At 36.3% G+C, this 14,205-nt stretch overlaps 1 protein-coding gene across 2 annotated transcripts in view; it reads right to left on the bottom strand.

Moving 5' to 3' along the window:
* Positions 1-14,205, bottom strand: part of LOC127633283 (myosin phosphatase Rho-interacting protein-like) — an 86,882-nt gene that overhangs the window by 39,821 nt on the left and 32,856 nt on the right. For both annotated transcript variants that reach the window (XM_052112276.1, XM_052112277.1), the window contains exons 2-3: positions 11,132-11,209; positions 10,532-10,597 (exon numbers count right to left, since the gene is read on the bottom strand). In XM_052112276.1, coding sequence (XP_051968236.1) covers positions 10,532-10,597; positions 11,132-11,209 — 144 coding nt within the window. The remainder of the gene's footprint in view (positions 1-10,531; positions 10,598-11,131; positions 11,210-14,205) is intronic.

Genomic DNA, 14,205 nt, shown 5'->3' with positions numbered 1-14,205 from the left:
TTTTGACGTGTCATCGCCATTCAGATCTATACAACTAATGTGTTCATGATTCAATTATTACTAGAGCACAAAACTGTTTACAAGAGCACAAAGTTCTTCATAGATCTAGCCTCTTAATTTTGCATTCAATGTGCACCAGACCCTAGGGGGTCCGAGTTCCACCCACCACAGTCTCACAAAATCCTGTGGAAAACACTGATGCAAAATATACTTTTTTCTTTAACTGGTTCAACATGATCTACTCAAATTAGTTTAGAACTCAAATATGGGAAAACATGTAAATCAAATATTTGATATTTTCAGAAACAATGTCTGCCCACCAATATTGTTTATTGAATATGTGTTATATACATGGTTAACTATTTTATAGAGATATAAAAGCCATTCGATTTTAGATTTTTTTTTTCACTCTTGCATTGAGCTGCAGCAGTTGCTGTGCTAATGGCCTGTGATAATGGCATAAACTAAAATATTTATCAGAAGCAGGGCTTTACATTCAATTTATTTTTTACATAATCATCATGAAATCTAATTTACATGAGGAGAAAGATCACATTTACATTAAAATTATAATTATTTTACACAGAACAGGACTCAAACAATAATTTGCTGAAAAGAACCTTCTTAGATCGTCTGTATTTAGTCGGATTTACTGAACAGAATGCGTTTGTGCATCCGAACTGCGTTTGTATCTTTAATCAAGTTGCTTCATAAAAGCCTAAATTGCAGACAATTGTGTAGATAAAAAAACTTTAGATTGCAATCCAATATATTTTTTTATATGCTGAATAGTTCAGCATGTACCACACAGAAACAAATACCTCAACTTCTCTCAAATTGCATGCCGCCTGAACTTACCATGCTGTGTTCAGTGGATCTATCATCTTTTCAAGTGTTGTTGCATTGCTGAAGTAATGTTAGGTTTCTTTTAGGTCCTGCATTGTTTTTCAAATCTAAAGTGAAGTGCTCTCATACAGTTGACACCTCTTATCATTATGTGTTTGCACCCTTCTTGCGTCAGAAGTCATGGATTTAACCACTTGAGTCATATGGATTAATTTTACGCTGCCTTTATGTGCTTATTAATACTTCAAAATGTTGGTCACCATTCACTTGCATTGGTGTGAACCTACAGAGGTGAAATATTCTTCGAAAATTATTTGTGTTCAGCAGAAGAAAGCAATTCAAACAAATCTGGGATGGTATGAGGGTGTGTAAATGAGAAGAGAATTTAAATTTTTGGGTGAACAATTCCTTTACACTCAATAGGGTGCTGAACTTTCAAGTAGGTCTATAGACACACACATAAGCACATTATGGGCTTGTGATGCGCTGCTCAGAATGGCGTGTAATATGTGGCCGCTCTACACAAACTTCCTCTCAGATGTAGATGCCCAAATATATATATATATATATATAAAGCGTCTGCCAAATGCATAAATGTATATATATATATATATATATATATATATATATATATTTACATTTATGCATTTGGCAGACGCTTTTATCCAAAGCGACTTACAGTGCACTTATTACAGGGACAATCCCCCCGGAGCAACCTGGAGTTAAGTGACTTGCTCAAGGACACAATGGTGGTGGCTGTGGGGTTTGAACCAATGACCTTCTGATTACCAGTTTACCAGTTATGTGGTTTAGACCACTACACCAACACCACTCTATATATATATATATATGTTATAATATTTAAGATGACTGGGTCCCAACAAATTACTAAGTGATTGAAAAATGGACTGATATTCTATTACAAATTAAGTGCAAAAAAAGAGATCTGAAACCATTTATAAGTCCAGATACAAGTTAACAAAAATGTGTTAAGAGAACTGGCTTCTTTTCTACTGAAGACCTTCATTGGAATTATTGTTAACTGTATGTAGGCTGTACGTATTTTTATATAATTGTTTGGTTTCCAATAATTAAATAAGGTGTAGTTCGAGGTTTTTGTTTCTTTAAACATAAAAATGTACTCCCAATCCGTTCCACACATAGGTCCCTATGATTTCCGCATTGAGGAAACATTGCCGGTATTGCGGAATCCAGTCATAAAAACAGAATAAATTATAAAACACGGAACGTCACAAAACTTAACATTTTTGGCATGAATGTATAAAAGCACAATTGATCAAATTAAAATCATAATATGTCCTAGTGTGGTGACTGAACCATAAAGGCTGAGATTTAATTAAACAGATATATGAATGAGCTGTGCTTCAACTAAGTGAATGTGTGGGAAGCCACTGGTTAAACACTAACTGCATCATTACCATCACGTGCAATCTGTGTGTGTATAAATGACAAACAGAAGATCACTTTATTCACTGTGATGCGCAACACATGCATACTATATATTGACATAATTAAATCATAACCTTTAGCCACATAATAAGCACAATGGCCCATAAAAAAAAATGCAATTAAAAGCCCCATTTAACAAGACGCGTGAAATTGAAAACAAAATATAGAAATACTGTATATTACTTCTGTATAGTAATATTCAATGTAGTAGCAATAATAATTACATTATATTTAAGCAATGTCTCAGAAGCAAATTGCAAATTTCATCATTGGTGCTCTACAGTGCAGCACTGTATTTGTCAAAAATACTACTACAATTAAATCTATTTTTGGGAGACGGATTCTTCTCCCCCACTCAGCAAGAGGACACAGCACATGCCAGTGCATATCAGTGGACACAGCACCGCTGGTCAGCTGAAGTGCAGGCAGTGCCATACAAAGACCCCAGTGAAGTGCTCCTCCTGTGATGTGCCTTTGTGCTTTGTCCCTAAATGTGACTGGTACAATGACTGGCATATTGGCAAAAACCTGTAAAAGGTGTAATTGTATGTAAATATGTTGTGTAAAAAGTATGTAAATAGTTTGGTGTGTATTTCTTCTTATATGGAACTGATTTTCCACCATAGCACTTGTTTTGACTCTTTATATTTATATATTTTATAAAGTTTAGTTTCAAGAAGAGATAAAAGCAATCTAATGTGTTTATGCTTCAGTTACTCTGTGTCATCCATACTAATAGTGAATCTGGATATGGGATATGATAGCTTTAATTGTGACCTTTCATTAGAGCCCAACATTATGACTGCATGTTAAAGTGTTAAAAAGTAGTTTTTATCCTAGGTATGTGTCCATGGTTACACCAAGGGTCCTTTGGGTCTCCAAAAAGTATTTTTGGAAAACGCCTGGACATACCCTTAGAAAAACGTGTAAAATATTAATTTTCTGTGGTATTGTTATCAACAATTAATTTGAACTTGGACAAGGTAAGGCTTCATGCTGTGGTCCCATTGTGTTTTCCAGCTAATAGCTCCCAGTTAAAGTCATCTGCAGGCTTTAAAAAAAAAAACTTCAATTCTAATGAGGAGCCTTTCCTCCTGTGTAATATGTATGTTCTGTTTGAATTATTTTTGAAATTAGGAAACAAACGGGATAACAATAGGCTCATATAAATAAATAAATAAATAGGCTATTACATTTTTAAAGTGGGGAGAGAAAACTTCCTGTAGCTTTTGTTGTTGACGTCAACAACAAACAAAAATAATGTCACTTGATGCATTCCCTTATACTTGAAAAACATGAACAAACTATGCAAGATAAAAGGAAATATGACCCAGGATACATTAAATAAAGGTTACGTTTTTACAATGGTGGGATGCCACTTGCTTTCTATTTTAAAATCTGAGTCCCAGAGCAAAACCAGTTGAGAACCACTGCTCTAAATCATCATCAAGTGGTTAAAACAACTTCTGACCTGTGAATTCTACTCATAGAATGAGACAAAGTCATTGATAACACATTTTAATTACATTAGTTGGGTTTTACTGAGCTTCCTCATATTGAAATGTACTAAATGCCATTTAGAACTTATTTTTACTCCTGAACAAAGAATGAATAAGAACTTTGCTGGAAGTATATTGTGGCCTTAGGTATTTGATTACAAATAAACCCCATATTTTTGCTAAATTACAGGGTAATAAATGAAAGTGAGAGAAAACATCTCACAAGAACTCAGCACAAAGACACTCTCAAATTACACAGCATTGCTAGAGTCTCATCAATTGCATCTCCTTCCAAGAGTGAGGGAGTAAACCAGAATTAACAAAGCACTGAACCTTTGCCATACCATCTTGCAATTTCTGCCTTGGCTGTTATCAGACATTCTGCAGTCTCTAGATGTAAAACAGGTGCCGTCTTTTCCTGATTCCTTTTATGGCCATTTTAAGTGATCTAGCTTTATTAAAAGCTGCCAGTAAACGGGGAATCCCAAATATGGCAATTACAGTGTGTCACAGTTATAAACTGCAGCAGTGTTTCTTTTTCACTGCAGAGTGCAGTTTGGGGAGAAAAAAAACCCAGTAATGAGATACCAGCAGTGTAAGAAACAGAAGACACAACAAAGAATTTCACATCACTCCATGCTCTGAAAATAGGAACATTTTATTCCTTTGTAATGCTATAAATTGAGATTGAAATCTAGATGTATCAGATAACCAATTTTATACTATTTTATCCAATAGAGTATTCAAGTTCTACACTAAAATCGTAACATAAATTCCTGTAAAACTTTCAGAAGCCAAAAGTGCACAAATAATTTGAGCTATGTGTGCTAAAGTTCCAGACCAGTTAATTTTGGGCTCCGAACTCATTTGGGGGTGGGTGGGGGGTGCTTCTATTAGATCCCTCATATAGGGTAAAAAATATGATGAAAATGCATTGAAAATGAAAAAATAGACAAAATGTTTTCTACATTTAAAGGATCCGTTTGTAATGTCTTTTATACATATGCACACAAGCAGTGAATAAACAGTTTGCAATTGGTGACAAGTCCACCATTCATGCACATTATTGTGGTTCTGATACCAAAACATATCAAATGCCATATCTTTTCATTGTTTGCCTTTATTACCATTCAAATATTTTTAGAATACTAGAAGCAACTGTTCTTTGAAAAATGTAAATTATGTCATTATTTATTCATCCTCACGGTGTTTATAAACTACTTTGACCTTCTGTGGAACAACAAAGGTGAATTTTTGAAGACTATCCTAGCCGTTCTTTACCAAAAAAATGTGTTTTAATGGGGACAGCTGTGTTCAAGCTCCAAAATAACAATAAAAGCATCCTTAAAGTATCATAAAAGCAGTCCATCCGACTTGTGTGCTATATTCCAAGTCTTCTGAAGCCATACAATAGCTTTGTGTGATGGATGAAAATTTAAGTCATAATGATGCCACATGGGCATGTGGGGGGGGGGGTCTCTGTAGCGCCCCCCTTTAAAATGGGCATGTATTGCACCCCCATTTTCACCTACAGTCACTAAACTTGGTATATGTATTGATCTCGTCAAGCCGAACAACTTTCATACCTACAGTCATTAGTTCGCTCAACAGGAAGTCAACCACTTTGGATTTTACTGAAAATCATAAGCTCTGAACATTTAAATAATCCTCCAAGGTCAGAGGTTCCCAAACTTTTTACAGTGGTGTACCCCTCCAAACATTCATCATATTGTATGTTTGTACATGTTATATTAATCAGATACATAATGATTAAATGGCTTAATAATTGAGATGGTTACGTTAGATATGACATATCTGCATAACTTGAAAACTCCCATAGAAAGTCCAGTAAACATAAAGCTAAATCAATATTTGGTGTGGTCACCTTTCCATTTAAAATAGTGCCAATTCTCATAGGTACAACTGGACACCGTTTTTCTTGGTTGTTATCAGATAGGATGTTCCAAGCTTCTTAGAGAATTCAAAGTTCTTCAATCTATTTAGGTTGTCTAAATTGCTTCCGTCTCTATATGTAATCTCAAACAGACACAATTTCTTGGGGCTTTCTGGGGGCCATGACATCTGTTGCAGGGCTCCCTGTTCTTCTATTGTATTTGCAAAAGTAATGTTTGGGAGTTCTAATATTTATATTTCCTATTGACACACCAAAGCTGGAGATATAAATAACCATCTAAAGACAAATTTTATGTGCCAAAGACTTTGTGACTTGTGTGTGTGTCATATATATATATATATATATATATATATATATATATATATATATATATATATGTTGCATTGATTTATATATAGGAAACTTTTCCCTTAAAACTGGAGGACTATGATTGTAACAGCATGGACATATATCTAATAAGATCCCTTCTAAATGGCACTTACCAACATAGCAGCCCATAATGTAAAGGTTAACAGTTTCCAGTGTGTTATGAGGTTAGAGCGAAATACATAAACAGCCAGATGGACAAGCTTTTAAGAGTGACAGCAATGTTTTGGGTCACAACATATTTAACTGCAAAAGCAAGCAGTCCAATGAGACAGCTATTTCTATTTTTGGGTAGATATTCTTATTTTACTGCTTATATGTACCCAGACGTGCCTCTGTAAAAACACACCCAGATGGAGTGCAAAATAAAGCGTGTTAGCGTCTATGTAAACTCTTCAACTCAGGGTATAAAACGGCACCAAATCTGCTAAAGAAAAACGCTAACTGTTCTCAATAGATATGAACTCCATAATGCAAGTTTCACATCACATTGCATTAATAAGCATTCAAAAGTCAACGCACTCTGTTTTAGTTGTCATGATGATTTTCTTTGGGGTTTCTAAACCCAGGGTTCTGTTGTAGAAATAGGTACTGTGGCAGGGCCGGATCTCAAAGCATACTTTACATTTCAATGTGGTTTTAGGGGTCTAACTTTCTAAGAGTATAGCACCATCATCAACAGTCCTCCATAGTTTCTCCAAATAAGGGCATATTGGGTGGAATGCAATCCTGAGCCTAGAACTCCATGTTCAGAACATCTCAGACTGACAATTAAAATACTTTTCTTCAAGAAGTGAGACTGTAGCTGAATGCACGTCATGTTTATAAGATTCACCAGTGAAATTACAAGAATGGATACTTACCAGCAGGCTCTCTCAATGTAACTGACAAGTTATGAAAACAAAGGGATTAGGGAGTTAATCTGTTTTAAAACTTCTACAACCATACTTGGTCATGGTAAAATCAGCTTCTGCCATTTATCTGGAGAAAAGAGTGTTTCATAAGACCATTTTATGTGCCCACTAGGTTTGCAATGGTATGAGATTTTCACGGTACGATAACAGTCTCAGAAACAATCACGGTTTCATGGTATACAGTATTATACAATTATTATTATTATCAGTTACAATGACCCTTAAAGGAGTAATTTTTGTTTTTGGTTGCACAAACACTTTATTATAATTGAAACTTGAAAACATTTTTTTAGAAATTGAAGTATGTGTACAAAAAAGTCTCCCTTTTGAAAATAAATAGAATAAATAAGAAAGCTAACAGAATTATAATAATAAACCGAATTATAAACATGATAAAAAAATAGCTTGTAACTATAACATGTTATATAACTTAAGCATGTTTACATGTTAGCATAGCATGTTAAATTAACTAATATATGAAAAATAACAGAAACTGTGAGAGCTTTAAAGTGATGTCCTATGATTATTAAAAGTTAACATATACTGTAGGTGCGCGACAGCACAGCCAGACTGATCCTGTCTGTACTTTTAACTCGGTGGTTCTTACAGGTTTTGCTCTGGGACCCAGATTTTACATTGGAAATCAAGTGGCAACCCACCATAGTAAAAAGTAACCTACATTTAATGTATACTGGGTCGCATTTCCTTTTATGTTGCATTGATTTGTTCATGGTTATTAAGAGGCCATGCATCAAGTGACATTATTTTTGTTGTTGATGTAAGCAACAGGAAGTTTTCTCTCCCCCATATTTACTTATATGAGCTCATTATTATCCCATTTGTTAACTAATATTACATATTTATACACATATTACACAGAAGGAAAGGCTCCTCATTACCATGGTTAGGTCAATGTAGCTAGTCTAATATTAATAATAATAATAAATTATAGTATATAAGTAATATCCAAAACTTTGAAACTTTAACTACAACTGCCACTGTTGATATAAAATTAGGTCTATTTCATTTTAATGTTATTTCACATGAAACTATATCATTTTGTCAAAATATAACAGTTTTTTGAGTAAAAAAGACTTTGTAAAGGTGACGTATAATGAAAATAAAAATTAGCGCATAGCACAGTGTTGCTCTTTTCCTCAGTGCTGTTTGGCATGTCAGGGCTTCTACTGTTTGATGGGTTTGACTTGACTTCCTCAGTAATGCTTTAAACTAGGAAAGTCCAACTAGAACTGAAATGGGTCACATCAGTTTTGATGTCTGCTTTCTGCAACATCGAGGGAAGCCTGGTTGTTGCACGCACGTATGAGAGAGAAGAGCAGATCATTAGCGCGTGCTGGTTCCGTTACACTTGTGCAAAAGTGCAGATGAGAAGCCTTAAGCTGATTGTGAGATTATCATTAAATCTGCCTCGGCAGTCCTAAATAGGCTATCACTTGGGCGGCCGCCAAAATATCTTCAATGGGAGAACCATGGCATTGATCTTTTTTTGCGGTCCACGACCCAGTCCGAATACACCCGCGACCAACCAGTTGAGATACAATGCTTTACCTCTCACACACACACACACACACACACACACACACACACACACACACACACACACACACACACACACACACACACACACACACACTTATGTCAGACCCCTCGCCTCTCTCTAACATTTTCTCCACATGCTCAAACGTGTGTCGAAAGTTGACGAGTCCGACAGGTAGTCGAGGAGGAAAGGAGGTGCATTTTTATCTCACAATACCATAGATAAGCAAATGTACATGGTATGATAACTGTCAATTTTCAAACCGTGGTATACTGTGAAACCGTGAGCAGTTGCGTTTGACAGCGATCTATCAATAATGTCATGATGGGACAGATTATTTAAACTGGCTGCATAAAATAATTTGAAGAGGCAAAATACTATGAATACGCTACTTTAAAACGCTATAGCACCGTTTCTATGACTGATGTTTTCAACTGTTTGTGTATACGTTTTTGTTTTATTGTGCAGCATGTTTGACCAGCAAACATTAGTTACTAATAAATTATGTATATAAATCGCTACATATTGGACTATATATCGTAGGACCTTTCAGAAGATGAAAAAAAAAACGCAATTTATATTCCGGAAAATACAGTAATTGCGATTGCATAACATTCACACATGTAAAGTTAGTTTGAGTGGCCTGACTTCCCAACAAAGCAACAATGACATACTCAACACATGGTGTGAGATTTGAACGGGATTATCTGCTTGTTCAGCCAATAGCCGTTGGGCGACGAATTCAGGGAAAGCTGTTTGCAAACTGTTTAATTTGGCAATTAAGTTTGGATATGGTAGTGGAGCAGAAATTACACAGTTCAGCTTTCAAGTGCACTGCATAAAATTTCTGTTTATGTTCACTTCCATGTAGATGCATATCATGTAAAAGTTGTTCAGTTACCGATGTAAAAATTGCACAATTCACAGTCAGACATGTTTAATTAATTCCATGAGTGAAAGCATCCAGTTACAGTGGATTATCGAAATGCAGTGAGTAATATTCTGTTTTATGTAATCTCAACATGGTGGTTCTCATGAATGTGCACTGTGCTTTTTGTAGAATAAAGCAGATATTTTATGACTAAAGTCTTCATCTCATGTGAGTATATATCATTTCCACCTATTTTTTTTAAATACTATTCTATTATTACTATATGCTATATTTGCTATAACTAGCATGCTTAGTTAAACATTTTGGAAATTAGCTAAATTTACGGAGCAATTTCTTGACCTAATTTAACACCATTTTCTGAACCCTTCCTGCACAGATGAAAAGGCTATAGAGGCAACAGGGCTGACAACATTTTCAAATATAAACAATGGCAGGAAACACTAGTATCCTGAACTAGTTTTGATTGTCCTCTCCACTCACTGGAAATAAAAACAATGTCCTCCCACAACCATCTTACACAATGACATGATTCTAGCCAGGCAACTCTCTTTTTGCTTAGAGTTACGCACCAGAATGATAAATTGTCCTGGTGTAAGAGGGCAATCCTGTAGTAAGTGATGCAGCCAATGCTGCATAAGCAGTGAGAGTCTATAGGGTCGAGCCTGTGTATGGGCCTCACAGTTTACATACAAACGCTATAATCTCCGGGCAGATCAGGCAGCTAATTTGGTCACCCATGTCACATTCCTGTGAAACAAACAGGCTGAGCCAGGCTCTTATTAGCCAAAGGACCACATTCTGCTGGTTCACATCACATCTGCATGGAATCATACTCCCACCATCATTCTTATCTCTGAGCCGTTGGTGGAGCTACAAACTTGTTCATGGATAATTTTTCTTCAGGGACAGTTATCTTGTCTATTGAATGAAGTGGATTCCAATGAGGTTGGTTGCCAGTGTTGAAGAAAATGTATGTAAAAATATATAGACCAGAGATCAACACAGAACTTTCTATACCGAAGGCTGATGTACAATTGTGTAATTGAAAGGTATAAAGAAATGACAGCTTACCGATTCATCCAACGCAAAGCGCAAGCAGCCATGTTCATAAAGGACAAAGAATCGCCGTTGCCATTTCTGTGCAGAAAATAAAGACCATTAACATCATTTTAACAAATGACACAAAGGAACAGATAAGGGCTACGCAAGTATGACACAATCAATTTTGACTTTTTTAATGAAAAAAGTCAATTGAGCCCTTGATCGTGTCAATTAATACTTTGAATACGCTATTTTGTATACACTTACAAAAATTCGCCATAGAAACCAGTTTATGCCAATATATCAGAGACACTACAGGCCATTTCTGAGTAGAAACAAGCAACCATTTTTGTAATTTCATATTCATAAATATTCAAACTTTTGAGTGTATAAGCCACAAAAGGCATTTCCTTTTTATCTCCTTAATTACTATCATCATCAACAAAACTATTAACTGTCATTTTACCACAATACGATCGGGCGTGTGGATACTACATTAATTTTCTGTCTTTGGTACAAGGCAAACAAGTTTTATTTGTATGGAGTGCATGCCAAGATACTAACCCAAACTGGAGCTAACCCACCCACAAATCACTCCATAAAAAACAAAATAAAAACAAATCCTCTTACCCTGGATCTCTGCATTGGATTGTCGAAGTCTGTCCCCTCTGGAGCCAAACACAGCCATCCGCCATAGATTGGTTTGGCCTGCATGAAACCAAAATAATATTTAAAATATTAAATAAAAAAAATGGTACGAATTGATTAAAAGGAAGTTAAAAAGGGAAACGATTTTTTGTTTGATAGCATTGATGTGTTCCATCTTTCGAAATAAATCACAAACCTTTTTAAAGAAGGAAACCGAAACCACAAAGAAGGTTCTTTGCAAATTATCATCATTTTGACAGACAAGCACGAATGTGCTTTGAAAATGTAGGCTAAAAGTGAGAGCTTTGACACAGCTGAGCAAGACTAGGCAAGTTAATATAGCTTCCTCATACACTAGACGAGCAGATGTTTTGCATCAAAGGTTAAGACAGCAATATTATAAAGAAGAGTCTCATCAGCAATCAAAAATATGAGTTCATGACCTGAAATTTCTGAATTTAATATTCAACTGTATGAAAGGCCATAAAGCCTTTCTATAGGCAACTTTGGCTTTATTTAGACAGGTAGCAGAAGTACATTTTTTGGCATATAAAATTTAAAGAAAAAGAAAGAAATCTGAAGTTACAAACATGGTTTAGAAAAAATTATTTGTGCCAGTCTGAATGGTCAGATAACGTATGTAATCAGGCATATTACAATGACAATTACTTGCCAATTAGATATGTACTGCGGTTTTTCAAGTTTTGCGATTCTGTAAGCGTGGTGATTTGATGTTTTGATATATTAACCCTCTGGGGTCGACGGATGCGACGGCGCGTCCTGCTGGATATTTTCGTCATTACAGCGGAAACAACTTAAAATACTCTGCTGAAGCAACTGAAAAAAGCACAAATGTCAAGGCATGTCAAAACTTCTCCAGGGCCTAAAACACCCTCAGACCCCAGAGGGTTAAGATGTTAACTTTTTAATTTTTTTCAGAAAGAAATTGAATATTGAAGAACAGTCTTAAATCCATATCAACAGTTTATTTAAATTTTATCATCAAAATAGTGTTTAAATAAATGAATTCATAATTTTTTGTCAAATAAATTGCTGCAAAAAGAGCATCACAGATGCTAGATACTGCTAGGTATAATACAATTACTATTGATTTATTATTATAATTAGAATTAGTAGTAGTATTAAAGTTAATATAACATAATAAATTTTCATTTTAACCAAGCTTTTACTTTGAAGTGTTTCTGTATTGCTTTGACCAAGAAGCTCTGACTTAAGGACAGCAGATTCCCACTCTGAAAAATCTGGTCGCTACATGACTCAAAGTGATTAGCAAACTGCACAAGGCTGCTATTTAATTAAATATGTAGTCACAGTCATCTCAAGTCAAGTGAAGTGGTTTTTATTGCCGTTCAACCATATACAGTTAGTACAGTACACAATGAAACGAGACAATGTTCCTCCAGGACCATGGTGCTACATAAAACAACAAAGGACAAACACAGAACCACATGAGACTACAGACTAAATAACATTTCTATATAAAGTGCACATGCAAACGTGTGCAAAAAGTATGACAAGTGTATGCCAAATGTAAACATAACATACTATGAGATACTGTTCTATACACATTGCAGTTATTGAGGTAACAGCCAGGTAGCTATGATTTACTCACCCTTATGCCATCCCAGATGTGTATGACTTTTTCATCTGCTGAACTCAAATAAAGATTTTTAGAAGAATTTATCAGCTTTTTTTTGGTCCACACAATGCAAGTAAATGGTTGACAAAATTTCAAGCTCCAAAAATCACAAGTGAGCATATGCACAATCAATCAGACTTCAGGTGGTTAAATCTCACTACAGTCTACTGCTGTGAAAATAACCGTTTTTGCAGCTCTGCTATGCGGCAACTTATGTCGCGGGCAGGGGATAGAGGCAATGCATGCAGAGCACAAATGGGCATAAATGAAGGGTGCTCAGTGCATGAGTAATATATTCAAGGATATAGTGCTGAAGGATCAGTGCTATCTACACCCCACAGAGCTTGTTGTGTTGTCGCAATGCTAACTTAATGTAGAAACAGTGAGATGGGCCAACCGTTGTCACGAAGCCTCGTGGTCCGGTTGGAACCAATCCATGGTCTGGACATGGACTGCCGTCCGCTAATTGGTGACTGCTGGCCTATAGTCTCTGCTGCTAGTCTGTCTAGACCGCACACCGCTTTGAACTATAATACTGGCGTAGACGGCAGCATGAAATAAAGCAGCGCATGTCAGCCTCCTCCGTCTCTGCCACTGTTTCGTATGTAGTAGTCCAGCGGCGCAGCTACATATTGACATGTTATTAACAACAATCTCTATTCATTCAACTCAATCTTGTTTTTTTTTTTTGCATACTGATAACAGATTTGGACTAACAGTCTGAACATAGCTTAAAAGACCAAACAGGATCTTCCTGTTTTAGACTTATCAAATACCCATTAATAAGTCTTTAAAACAACAGAATACCTGGGGAGACACTGTAGCCTTCTTCCTCTTTCAAAGAGGAGGGGGTTGAAGCACAACAAAACACAGCTGTGCCCTATAGCATGCCTCACTGGTGAGCCCAGTAGTCAAAAGAGCAGCGTCACACCCCTGCATTTTCCTCCACACATTGAAGACCTGCTTCCTCTCTCCAGCGTCGAGCCTAACCCTACAGCCCTAACATCCACATCAGGTTTAACTTCCAATTTCCTTCCAGGCTGAGGCCTGAGGCCTGGCAGTTCCCAGCGGTCCCCCTCACCCCTGAATACACTCGCCTTGAACTTCTACCCATCACCCGCCCACCAGACCTCTCCAGGACGAACGGACATTCAGAAGTGAGAGTGACCTTTGGGAAACTCTGCTCCACTTTCCCAACACACACTTCCTTTCACAAGCACCCGTCCCTCCCACTCCCTGTCTAAGCAGACCTTTTTCTACATGAGAATCACACTGGGATGCTTTAAGAAACTTTGGAAACTTTTTAAAATCTGGAATGGAACACAAAACAAAAAGACAACTGTATGATGCATGTTTGACTTCCTGTTGCTTTCCATTTGGGATATCAGTAGGTAGC

This window comes from Xyrauchen texanus, chromosome 40 (assembly GCF_025860055.1).
Source record: "Xyrauchen texanus isolate HMW12.3.18 chromosome 40, RBS_HiC_50CHRs, whole genome shotgun sequence".
In the NCBI taxonomy this organism is placed as follows: Eukaryota; Metazoa; Chordata; class Actinopteri; order Cypriniformes; family Catostomidae; genus Xyrauchen; species Xyrauchen texanus.
Note: the sequence above shows the minus strand (reverse complement) of the source record. Positions and strands in the feature narration are given on the sequence as shown.